The following is a 13,654-nucleotide window of genomic DNA, read 5'->3' on the forward strand; positions in this document are numbered from 1 at the left end:
TAAAAATTTAAAAAGGGACATATTAAATCATGGCTAGTGACTATTCCTTATTGTAATATCCTGCTGTTGTTTCTGGCATGTTTCTAAAAAATAGTGTTTTAATACTTTTTGATCTTTAGGGCGCATTCTGATTAGTATGTATGATATGTAACAAATCACAAAGGCCCGTCTGGTGGCAGAGATTGAGAAAGTGGTGCTCACAGAGCCCTTTCTAGCATTGATGGTCCATTCCAGTCCCTTTCACTTCTGTTGCCCTGCATTTTTCTGCCAATTCTGCATTGCAGCATGCAAATTTAAGTAAAATATATATATATATATATATATATATATACATAAAAAAAATCTGTCAAACCCCCAACCAGCCTGATCAATGTCACTCCTTTAAAAGAGCACCCAAAGCACCATAACCACTACAATTCCCTGCAGTTCTTCAGGAGTCAGGCATGCACACCATTGTAGATAGTCAAACTGTTATTTAAACATTTTGACTTCTTACATTGGGTCCCTTCTAAGCTTGGATCTTCCATTATCTCCTCATGAGCTATGACTTGCAGTGCAAGGTGTGACAGATCCCCCTACCCCTGAATTATCATACTGTTAATTTCTGCTTATTTGTTACACTGGGTAGTTCGGTATATGGGATTCACTGAACATCTGAGACCCATCTGGTTCGTATACCGAACTACCGAGCAGCCAGACCACCCAGGGGAGGCGTGTGCTGCTCATTGACCCTTTTCACCCTTGTTCGCACCTCAGTAACTGCAATTATCTCACCATTCTGAGTGGTCAACTGGGTGGTCGTCGTTTTTATGGGCGAACACGAGATGGTGGCCATCTTTAGCTGCAAATGCATACAGCGTGTTTGGTCGTTGAGTGTATGGAACTCAAATTGGACACTCGACTGCGCGAACACCGCTAGAACTTCAACTTCCATCAAAATTTGGTAAAATGGGTGAGAATTGAATGGCATTTGGTGGGAACAATCTCCCGAACAGGGGACATACACAGAACATACCCACGAACCGTTAAGTTTAGTACTTTTGTTGTATTTTGTACTCCTGAAAGAGACCGACCGCTCAGCCTGATTTCATGAAACTCTTTTGGGCAGGAGCCCCGTGTGGGGTCGGTCAAACTATGACTTACATGGAAATCCCAAACCCCTGAACCGATCTGGGTGATCTTTGGATATGTTGGTCCCCCAGATCGGGACTGTCAGGGGATGAGATTTTTGTAGGTTTAGTATGTGTTGGGGGGGGGGGGTGTTCTTTTAAGATATTATAAAATGTATATTTTCTGTGCATGGAGATAATTGAATTTAGTACAGTGCCTGACTCAATTATCTCTCATGAACAAAGGAGGGATTACCCTGTTTTGTGTAGGAGTGTCCTGGACCTGAGAGCCAATGTAAGTACAGTGTGTATTTTGTCATAGTCCCCTCTCCGGTCCAGTGTGGAAGTCCCCTGGAATATATCAGAGAAAACCCCTTGCATGGGGACTTGCACCAATAAATCAGTTCCTGCTTACCCTCAACATAGAGTCTCATCTCATGTTTGTAGGGAACAGCTATAACAGCTATACCATGATTCGGATTGTCGTGCTTGGGATTATTGCAGCATCACTCTGAATAGGGGGAGAGAACATCTCTGGTGGCGAAACCTCTCATCTTCTCAGGGTGGCCGCCACACAAGGCTTTGCTCAACCAATCATTCTCAGCCAATTAACTTATTTTTGCACTGCAGGAAGCATGTGGGCCCTGGTGCAGTAACATCGGCTGCACCGCTTGTAGTTCCACCAGTGACTGCATTTCAGGAGAGCATTAGAAGTGAAGGCAGGAAGCAGCCCCTGATGGACATTAGATAAAAGTCAGAATGTTGAAAAATGTTTACAACGAAAGGATGCCAGGAAACTCATTTCACCATAACCACTACAGAATGCTTTAGTGGTTATGGTGCCTGGAGTGTTCATTTAAAATGTACGAGCTTCATAGTGCCATTGATGCTAAAAACTTCATCCTTGCTTTAGCTTTTTATGGACAAGATTGTGATGTTAACAAATGTGGTTTTTAAGGGGTTAAAAAACCATAAGCATTGACGCACTAGACAATTTGTTTCAAGGATATAAACAAATCAATTACTGGTTATCTGGCAGTGAATAGTCTTGTGCTATTAATTTGTATTCTAATTACAACAATAATTATATAGAATCTGACTAGTTTCTTATCTGGAAGTAAACAGGTCTGTGCACTAGTGGCCACTCCTACACTCTGGTCCTAAGAAATCAGATCAGGAAGTGACTTTCCTAGAGTCAGTTGAAAGTCAGTATTGCTGAACTCTGATAGAGGGAGAATGGGTGTAGGGATTGTACTGCTCATTGCTTTAATAGCACTATTTTTTCTGCTAGGTTTATTGCTAATTGCAGGAGTTATTCATTTTGAATTCTCCAATTCAGACGTTCCCCCTGGGGTGGCAAACCCTCGGAAACTACATACGACTCATTGTATAACCATCGCGATTGCTGTAGTGGTAAGTACATCCTTAATTTCTTTATTTTTTCATTGCATTATACTTGTAAAGATTTGATATTTGTTATATGTAATTGATTGTTTATACTATTTATTGAATCGTTACAAAGAATGCTAAAAGGGTGACTCCAAACATCATAACTACTACAGCTCATTGGTTATTGGTTGTGATGGTAAAAGTACCCTGGTCCCAGGGCAGGCCCATCCATTGGCAGCAGTGGGGCCACGGCTCCAGGCGGCACTTTTACTGTACACTGTAAAGCACCTGCTGTGGAGCATGGGACGTCAATGCATATATATATGGAGCGATTACCGCTACATATATATGCTGTTCTGGGTCCCTCACTTCCTTGTCCTGTGGAGAGGGGGGCCCAGAAGTGTGATGTTTCCCTCTTGCAGCTTCCTGTCATCTCCACTGTGAGAGCGTTGCCGCGTGGAGCGTTCCCAGAGCAACCCTCTGCAACGCTCACTCGGCTCGAAAGAAAATTATAGAAAAATGCAAGAGGGAAACATCAAACTTTTGGCCCCCTCTCCACAGGACACAGCAAAATGTGCCACTGGACCACTATGGACACTAATGTCCCCCCTCCCTGACCACAGGTAAGAAGCTGGGAGGGGGGAATACACTTAATCATAAAAAAAAAAAAAAAATCACCCCTCACAAGACACTGCATCCACTACATGCACTACACACATCACTGCATCCACTACACACACACACACACTACATGCACTACACACAGACACTGCATCCACTACACAGACACTGCATCCACTACACAGACACTGCATCCACTACACACACTACATGCACTACACACAGACACTGCATCCACTACCCACACTACATGCACTACACACAGACACTGCATCCATCACACACTACATGCACTACGCACAGACACTGCATCCACTATACACACTACATGCACTACACACATACACTGCATCCATCACACACTACATGCACTACACACAGACACTGCATCCACTACCCACACTACATGCACTACACACAGACACTGCATCCACCACACACTACATGCACTGCGCACAGACACTGCATCCACCACACACTACATGCACTGCGCACAGACACTGCATCCACCACACACTACATGCACTGCGCACAGATGGTGGTTTTAACACTATAGGGTCAGGAATACATGTTTGGGTTCCTGACCCTATAGTGATCCTTTAACCGATTAAAACTCAGCCAATCACAATCTTAGATTATATCTCTGGCAATCTAATGATTCTCAATAGTGCAAAGTCCCCCATGCATGGCAGTCTCTGCACTACGCCGATCAAAGACTCATCTTAGAGACACAGTATACCATTGCTTTACTATGGGGAGAATTCTGCATCTTACCAATATATTGTAAAATTAAAGGGATTCTATAATGTTAGGAATACAAATCTGTATTCCTAACACTATAGTGCCATCTGGTCCCTTGTGGCACACCCCTCAGGCTTATAAAGGGTTAAAAAAAACTTTATTTATTAAAGACATCTAGGTCTGCCTCCTCAGACGTCACCCAACATTGTGGCCTAATGCAATCGGAAATGAAATCGGCAAGGAGACGGGATGGGGGCAGGGCCAGATGCCGTTTTGGCCAATCAGCACCACCTCATAGAGATGCATTGAATCAATGCATCTCTATGAGGAACATTTAGCATCTCGATTCAGAGCGTGGAGACGCTGAACAGCAGTTCTGTCTACTGTGCAGCACTGCCCCAGGAAGCATGAAAAGGCAGTGTTGGCATGAAAATCCCTGAAGGCAAAGATTATACTCACCAGAACTACATGAAGCTGTAGTTGTTCTGGTGACTATAGTGTCCCTTTAATTTAATCTATACATTTTGATAGCCAAACTGCTTAGACACAGACCTATTTAGTATTTACATATATTAAATTGTACAATTTGGTCTTTAGTATTAAAGTGCTGAACTCCTCTGTGCTTGCAAGAGGTCTGTGTGTGATGTTGAACTCCAATCCATACATTTGCTGCAATTTTGCAAGCTCAGCGTGTAGGCTGCATTTAGAGAACACATGAATAGCAAAGTTTGTGTTCTTTAGGAATCCTGTGATGATACATTATTATTATCTGTTAATCATAAAGTGTTGCTGGTGCAGTACAAAGGTAAAAGATCAGATGTCAAAATGCTACATATACAATAAAAAACTAGAAACTGTTTAAACTGTTGACACAGTATTTTAACTTGAATGTGAATGTATTTTTCTTTTTTCATTGATACGGTGTGCTAGATTTTTTCTATCAAAAATAGAACAGAAAAATTGCGATAACTTAATATTGCTTGTTAACTTTATTGCTCCTTCGGGAGCCCTACCCATCATATTTATTTTTTAAAATGATTATTATTTTTTATTTTTAGTACACATTCAAGGAGGTATTTCATCTTTTAGATAATTAGAATTAAAAAATACAGAGTGAGGTTGAAGTATTATCTTGATAGAACACAATACAAAAATTCAGCTCCAAATGGCATCATTGTTGAATTGCATTTGCCGCCTGCACTTGTTTGGTATTGCAGAATTATAGCTTGTTTGGGTTCTTCTGGCTTCTAAGTATCCATAGATCCATAAATTTCCTCAGTGCAAATTTTAAGCTGAGATATGGCGCAATGACCTGTTACCCGTCCAAAATCAGATTTTCTGCAAATATATATGTTAAACCTTGGTTTGCTTTTTCACTTTTAAACCAATCTCGTTTGCCCCCATCTTTTGACTGGCCTCAACTTTCTTTGATTACCTGTTGGTTCCCAGAGGCAACTCAGTTAACGGCCAGTGGCTGCTCTCTATAATTAAAAACTAACTATTACCGCTAATAAAATACAAGGGGTACCTGGTATAAGCTCCAGATGACGATGACTGGCTTTAATGAAATCAAGTCCTATGTTGTCTTTTTTTTAACATTCTTTATTAAGAACTCACTTCACTTGTGAGCATGCAAGCATAAATAGTAAAGTTATACACATAACATAGTGAGCAGAACGGTAGTATGAAAAAGTAGAAATTAAAGTGAGGGTTTTAGATATGGTAAGTCCTATGTTTTTATGTTGCTCATTATTGTGAAGGGGTTGTGCATATAAAAGGAAGGGATATGAGTGTAAAGGGAAAAGCAATTTAGCAACATCTATAAACGACGTTGAGAACACCTGCAACAGGTATTACTAATCCTTGGCTCACCCCTAAGTTTCAATACAAACGGATCTAATCTCATCAAACCAGAATTGCTGATGACTTAATCCAGTTGGAAAATGTCCAGTGCAAATTGCATTGAACTCCCAAACTAGGGCGATTCCAAATTACGTTTCTTCCTCAAGCTGGGCCGAGTTTGATTTGATTTACATTTTGTCTTCCCCAGATGTTTCCCACAATGAGTAAAACTCTAAATTCAGATCTTCTGGACTCACAGAAGCTCCAATCATAATTTGTTAGAGGATTCATACCAATACTTCCTATTCCTGCAAGTACTGTGAGGGAACGTGTAACTAGTGAAAAGTTTGTGATAAATGTGTACTTGGTTAAACTAAATAAAAAAAGGAATTTTAGTGTGTAGTTGGAAGACAAACATTCCCAATAGGTTTTGTTAGACAATGCTAGCGTCCAAGACACATTTTAATGTATTAAAAAGAACTACTGGCAGCTCGGTAATAATCCGTAGAAATAGTTTTTTTTCTTCAATATAAGATTTATTGGAGATTTTACAGTAACACACAGATGGCAGTAATGCCAAGACGGTGTTATGTTCTTTCAGGAATAACAGACACAGAGTCAATGTAGCATAGAAGTGCAATCATTTAAGCAAGTGAAAAATGAGAAAGAAGAGGAATGGGAAGAAGCGACAGGAGTGAATATGGGTATGGGAAGAGTACAACATTATAGAGGGGAGCAGATTAATAGTTGATTAATATGAAGGACATAGAAAGAAAAACGGTGGAAAAGGTAAAGATAGAAAGAGAGGTATTATTGGGGAAACCGCTGTGCTCAGAACAGAGCCCACTTGAGCCATAAAATAATTTGAAATAAATATGTAAATAAATGCAATTGTTGCAACATGCTTCAGTAGTTAATTTTCTGTAGCCCTACATTTTCTCACCTGTTTTAAGTCAGCTGCTTCACACTAGTAATAGAATAGATATTTTAAAGCACTAAATGGGCCAAATCTGCAACACATGTGTGTGTGTGTGTGTCCCTTCTACAACTCCAAGCTAGCAAATTAGGTGGACAGCACTAAGAATTATTATAATAAAATCATACATACAAAGGTAGCAGCAGATTTCGCAATTATGTTTCTTACTCTTAAAAAAAAGGAAATAAAAGTACAATGGTAGTGCAGTATGTTATGAATAATATGGTGATAAAGATATATTCCAAAGGGGCACTCACGTTTTCCAGAGCTTAAAAAGCTCTATTTTAGGAGCCTGGACGGAACAATCCCTGTCTAAGGATTTCTTTTTGCTGGTATCAGATTCCCAAGGTAGTGCGGTTCATCATATGAAAAAAATGAAGGATGTATACCAATGGTACAGTACTTATGTAAAAGTAGGATAAGTAAATAATATTAGACCTACTTACATTGGCTAGAGCAATGACCTGCTCTAGTGTATGGAGCTTTAGGTGGAACAATCCCCACCTAGGGATATATGTAGATCCGGAACAGCAGGGTGAAGGTGAGAGTATAAGGAGCTCAAGAGTGACTGGGTATTAAAAAGGAATCTTTATTAATAAACAGAATTTATAAAACTATTTAAAAGTGAACTATATAGTAAAAAGAACTATACATAAAACCAGTCCTTGTAGGCAATTCTTAATCTCCACTTGACATGTTTCGCTTTGTTCAGATTGTTCCATCCAGGCTCCTAAAATGGAAGTTTTTAAGCGCTGGAAAACATGAGTGCCCCTTTGGAATATATCTTTATCACCATATTATTCATAACATACTGCACTATCATTGTACTTTTATTTCCTTTTTTTTAAGAGTAAGAAACATAATTGCGAAATCTGCTGCTACCTTTGTATGTATGATTTTTTAATAATAATTCTTAGCGCTGTCCACCTAATTTACTAGCTTGCTTTGTTCTATTGTTCACAAGGTAAAAGGAACTCCTTGTTGGTGAATAGCTGCTTTATTGGATAGAGAGCACTTATCACTTTTTTCACCTTCTACAACTCCAGGCTGCCACCTTGCTTGTATACACACAGATCATACATTAATGATTAATCTCATTAGAGCAGTCATTAACTTGCTAGAATAGAACCTGCCAAAAATTGAGTACGTTGTCCCTGCAGTTGATTTATGCAATGTGTGTATGTATCATATACTATAACTAAACCTCCATTTTTAAAAAAACAAACATTTTTAAATTTATTTTATATTTTTATAATGTGGTCTTTAAGGTCTGTCTGAAATTTAGGGTGCTGTATTCTCCACTTATTGGTCCAGTAGCACCCTTTGGTCTAGTTGCGCCTTAGTGCAAATTTTTATCTTATATATTTAAGAGAGCTGTTACTACTGGTCAAGTCACTGAGCCAATAGGGAGTAGTCAAATTACCTCTAAATTTCCATCTGATATTTCCTGTCCACTTCCGTGCATTTCCAGTTTACTTCCATCCTGCCCTGTATCATCACAAGTGTTATTAGGAATAAAGTTCTTCACTTGGAGAATGCATTGCAAACCGCCGGCTGCTTCTGGGCAACTTGTGGGATTTAGGGGGAATATTCAGCCAGAGTACGCTCAATTATTAAATGATTGGGTAATGCTGCAGTACAAGTTTCTTAACAAGAAATACCTGCTTCTCACCGTGGATGTAGCTGGGGCAAAGTACTCAGAGAAAATCTGAAATATTTGTGGCTCATTAAGAACACTTGTTTTAAATTGGTTGATAAGCACTGTAAATATGTACATTAACCTAGATAAACTGTGCCTAAGTAACAAATATAGCTGGAGGGGAAGTGGGGAGGGGATGATGGTAGAGGTTGGGTTTTTTTATGATTTTTTTTTATTTTTTTTTAAGTGTAGGGTGGGTGGCATTTCCTGCTAAAATATGCAAAATACAAAAATTACCACATTTTCTAGAAATTGTATTAGACCGTTAGATCATGAATTTTCTGCACGTGAAAATAAAACTTGGTAAATTACCAAAACATTCTAAAATTCATGCTAATTCATGTTAAAATGAATTTTATTGATTTATTGTTAAAGAAATATAGAAAAACAATGTACCTTCTACCATCAGCACAATTCCCTCCTACACAAGATCATAATAGCAGTTAAAATCACATTTGCTAAATTATGGTTTGTGAGAATTTCTGCTGAAACAAAACATGTGAAAATGTATATTCAGCATTTTTCACCCAACCTCCCCTATTGCAAACAGACCAGTTTTTCAGGCTAGTCAGCCGCATTGCTAACCCTGTGACCCCTACATCTGAACACTATGTAACAGGAGTGGTAGAAAATCTCTAATTTTATTCTGAATAAATTTATTTATAATCTGTACTACGTACAAATGTGTGTACATAATAAAAATAATATTCTGACGATTTGCAGGGAACAGTAAAAAGCCTCGGCCACTTCCTACTACCCCCGCTACAATCCACCCCTCACCTCCTACACTACCCCTACAATTTAAAACAATACCCCTTCTATTCTAAGCCATTATCCCACTACAATCAAGCATTACTCTCACTATCTTAACCTTCACTACAATCCGATCGGCAGCATCCATACATTAGGTCAGATTATGTCAATCACCATTATTCTCTGTCTGGTTATGGGGAGGTTGGAGGGGCAATTGATTATCACTGGCTATGTTGATGCTTGTGAGTGGAATTTGCAGCAGTATTGTTTTGCAAGTGAGGGGTATATTTTTAAAGGTGCTAATAGCTGGGTGTTTGTATGTTGGCTTATGCATTTGCCACTGTCAGGATTACTCAGAATTCAAAGTAAAATTAAAATGTAGATCAAATAGCCAAAATGGAAGCATAATTGTTTTGGGGGAATTTCCAAAACAATTAAGCTATTTTGGTCCTATATTTGAAATTCCCATTGAATTCCTGACAGTTCTCATATTATTAAAAGAAAACCCTGACTGTATTTGTTTATTAAACATGTGCTTGTCTCACCATGATTACCTATGATGTATTAATACCTCCCAGCACAGGGAGATATGAAAGTAGGACGAGCTCACATAAGGGGAGTACCAGTGACGCCATTTATTTTGCTGACAACGTCCAAAGTTTGCAGTCCCATCCACGTACACTCAAGGCAGCACATGTGCATAACACTTTTTTTTTTTTTTTTCAAAATTCTTTATTTTCAAAGTTTTCAACTGTTAATGCAGGATACAGAATGAAAAAAAAGGGGGGGGGGGGTACAAGTACAATCCTTATTTTCAAAGTTTTCAACTGTTATTGCAGGATACAGTATAAGGAAGGGGAGGGGTACAAGTACTGTCCTTATATTCAGGTGAGTTACGGTTTGGCATTTCCGGATTGGGGATAAGGAGACTGAGATAGTTGTGGTTGGTGTATCGGATGTCATTAGCGATAGTCTTCCGCGGAGACGTTGGCTGTTGTTCTCCGGAATGTTCAGGAGGTGGGCTGTAAGTCAGTGGGCGTGTATATGGGCTAGTACCTTGTACATCTAGGGGGGATTACAGGGACGGGTAGGGTGGTGGGAAGGCGGGGGGGGGGGTTGCGCTTACGTTCGTAGGTCTCTATGGTCTCCATGAGGCCCGTTCCTCACGTCATGGCGCGGAGTTGGTTCAGTGGATAGGCCTTGATCTGTCTAAGTCAGTGCTCTGTGGTGGGCGCTTCGGGTCAGGAGCCTGCTTGGGGGGGTGAGGGTTTCGTGGTGAGAGTTAGGGAGGGAGGGGGGTGGGGTGTTAGCCCTTTGTGGGTTTCGGGTGGTGAGGGGTCGGTGTTGTGGGGGGGGTCGTGTTGCCGTTGATTCCGATTGAGAGTCGGTAGCTGTGTGAGGGGGGGGTTGAGGTGTTAGTATGGAGTGGGGCTACTATTGATGGTACATTTACCAGTGGTCTGGTGAAGGCGTGTGGGGGTTAGGGAAGGTCTGGGCAGTGATATCTTGGAGGGGTTGTGGGGGAGGGGATCGGGGCGATTGTCTTCCGGAATTGGGAGAATTTTTAAGGGTGGGTATAAACAGGGCCGGATTAACATAGGGGCTGATGGAGCTGCAGCTCCAGGCCCAGGCCCATGGAATAGGCCCATTTAAAAAAAATAAATTAAAAAAAAAATTTATTTTTTTTTTTTACTTTTTTTTTTTGTTTTGTTTTTTACACACACTACTCTTAGGTTTGCCACCTGACTGGTATTTTAATGGCACAGCTGGTATTTGAGGCTGCCTGGCACAGCCGGTATTGCAGTAATACCGGCAATACAAATGCAGGTAATTTTCTTAGTATAAACGGACATTACTCTGCAATGCCAGCACCGGCCAGTAGGGGTCACTGTGTGTGGAGAGAGGCAGGGATAGGAAGTTACAGCATATCCCTGCCTCTCTCTACTACTCACTGATCCGTGGGGGAGCAGCTACACAGCACAGAGAGTCCAGACAGCAGCTCTACAGCTCAGGTAAGTGAGGGATAGGGTGAAAGGCTGCAGGGAGACATGGGGACACTGAGACACTAGAGGGCACATGGGGACACATACACTAGGGGACACTGGGAGACCTGGGGACACTGGGAGACCTGGGGACACAGATACTTGGGGACACTGGAAAACATGGTGACACTGAGACACTAGGGGGCACTGTGAGACATGGGGACGCTGATACACATGGGGACAGTGTGAGACATAGGGACATGGGGACACGGAGATTCTAGGGACACAGTGTCCCCATGTCCCCCAGCCAGTGTCCCCATGGCTCTGTTTCCCCTAGCTTCCCAATGTATGTGTCCCCATATCTCTGTGTCCCTATTGACTCAGTCCCTATGTCTCCCAGTGTCCACAAGTCTCCCAGTGTCGGTGTCCACAAGTCTCCCAGTGTCCACAAGTCTCCCAGTGTCCACAAGTCTCCCAGTGTCCACAAGTCTCCCAGTGTCGGTGTCCCCATGTCTCTCAGTGTCCACATGTCTTCAAGTGTCCCCATGTCTCCCATGTCTATGTCCACAAGTGTCCCCATGTCTCCTAGTGTCCCCAAGTGTGTCTCCCAGCCAGTGTCCATAGTGTCTCAGTATCCCCTAGTCTCCCACTGTCTGTGTTCCCATGTCTCTCAGTGTCCCTAGTGTCTTAATTTGCCCCAAATGTTTCTGTGTCCCCATGTCTCTGTGTCCCCATGTCTCTGTGTCCCCATGTCTCTGTGTCCCCATGTCTCTGTGTCCCCATGTCTCTGAGTCCCCATGTCTCTGAGTCCCCATGTCTCTGAGTCCCCATGTCTCTGAGTCCCCATGTCTCTGTGTCCCCATGTCTCTGTGTCCCCATGTGCCCCCATGTGTCCCCAGGTCTCTGTGTCCCCAGGTGACTGTGTCCCCATGTCTCACTGTGTCCCCTAGTATCCTAGTGACACACTGAGACATGGGGACAATGGGAGAAATGGGGACACAGACACTGGAAGACTAGGGGACTGGGCTACATGGGGTACATAGGGACACTGAGACACTGGGTGACTTGCGAGACTGAGAGACACTGGGAGCAATTCCTCTATACAGCAGAATCAAACTGTGAGTAGTTTGTTGGTGATTTTACAGAATTTTCTCTCATGTCACTCCTTGTGATTTACATCATGTGATGTCACGCATAACTAATTAATTATACAAATGATTAAGGCTGGTATTTTTTTTCCAAGAAAGGTGGAAACCCTAACTACTCTTCATATACTCTTGCTTAAAGGAACACTATAGGGTCAGGAAAACAATCAGGTATTTCTGACCCTATAATGTAAAAACCACCATCTAGCCCCCCCTGGCCCCTTCTTGCCTCCCTAAATATAGTAAAATCTTACTTGTATTCTGTAGTCTGCAGCTGCTGGCTCTGCCTCTGAACTGACTCTGTCTGCTGACATCATCAGAAGTGGTGGTCTGAGCAAATTGCAATGCTTCCCTGTAGGATTGGCTGAGACTGTCAACTAGGCAGATCAGGGACAGAGCCAGCACAAGTCAAACATAGCCCTGGCCAATCAGCATCTCCTCATAAAGATAAATTGAATCAATGCATCTCTATGAGGAAAATTCAGTGTCTGCATGCAGAGGGTGGAGACACTGAATGGTAGTGCTGCACACTAGGCAGTACTGCCCCAGGAAGCACCTCTAGCCGCCATCTAAGGAGTGGCCAGTGGAGTTATTTTCTCTGAAAACACATTGTTTACTGCAAAAAGCCTAAAGGGAATGATTCTACTTACCAGAACAAATACAATAATCTGTAGTTGTTCTGGTGACTATAGTGTCCCTTTAAGTTTGTTTAAGAGGGATGTATGGCAACAAAACTTGTGTGGACTGGCTGACAATAAAATTAGGTAATTAGGTAATGCAGACTTTGGTTTCTCTAACACTGTGACATGTCCTCTTTCTTCTACACTCACTATATACACCTTTACTCTGTCCCAGACTATATACCAGGAATGTCTGCCTGCTAGTAAGAAGGTAAGGAGACAAGTGGACATGTGAGTGCTAGGGGACAGTCCTTAGAAAGCGTGGGGTAGGTGCATCATTTGATGCATTTATGTTAAGCTCTGGGTGCTGCCTGCATAGTATGCCTGCATAGTATGCCAGGCTGGCCTTCCAATTCTTTGGACAGACATGCCCCCTTTTTGGGCATGTTCACCCCTTTTGGCAGGTCTGGTCACGTGATTTGCGTCAGTGGCACACCCTTTTACCCTTCCCTTTGACTTCCTGCTTCACTGGACACTGCTGTTAGGGGTTCTGGATTTACTTGAAAGATGAAAGCATAAATTAGAGAGAGATTAGCATAGAGTATGTGTTTTCATATAGCTGCATCCTTTGAGTTTCCCTCCAACGCCATCTCCATCAGAATACATACACAACACATTGGGCAATTTTAGACGCTTGGGAGGTATGTTTTAGTGTTTTTGGTCGAGAAGATTCTGTAATTAGGCCCATCATAATTGTCAGCTCCAGGCCCTCTGGGC

The 13,654-nt window shown here is 41.7% G+C and overlaps 1 protein-coding gene across 1 annotated transcript in view; it reads left to right on the plus strand.

The window, feature by feature from the left end:
• The first annotated feature begins 2,299 nt into the window (after window positions 1-2,299).
• The window catches only part of AADACL4 (arylacetamide deacetylase like 4), a 32,757-nt gene continuing 21,402 nt past the window's right edge, over window positions 2,300-13,654 (plus strand). Inside the window, exon 1 of the mRNA XM_063436993.1 lies at window positions 2,300-2,522. Within this exon, the coding sequence (XP_063293063.1) occupies window positions 2,346-2,522 (177 nt within the window). The 5' untranslated portion in view covers window positions 2,300-2,345. The remainder of the gene's footprint in view (window positions 2,523-13,654) is intronic.

Source organism: Pelobates fuscus, chromosome 11 (assembly GCF_036172605.1).
Source record: "Pelobates fuscus isolate aPelFus1 chromosome 11, aPelFus1.pri, whole genome shotgun sequence".
NCBI classification, from domain to species: Eukaryota; Metazoa; Chordata; class Amphibia; order Anura; family Pelobatidae; genus Pelobates; species Pelobates fuscus.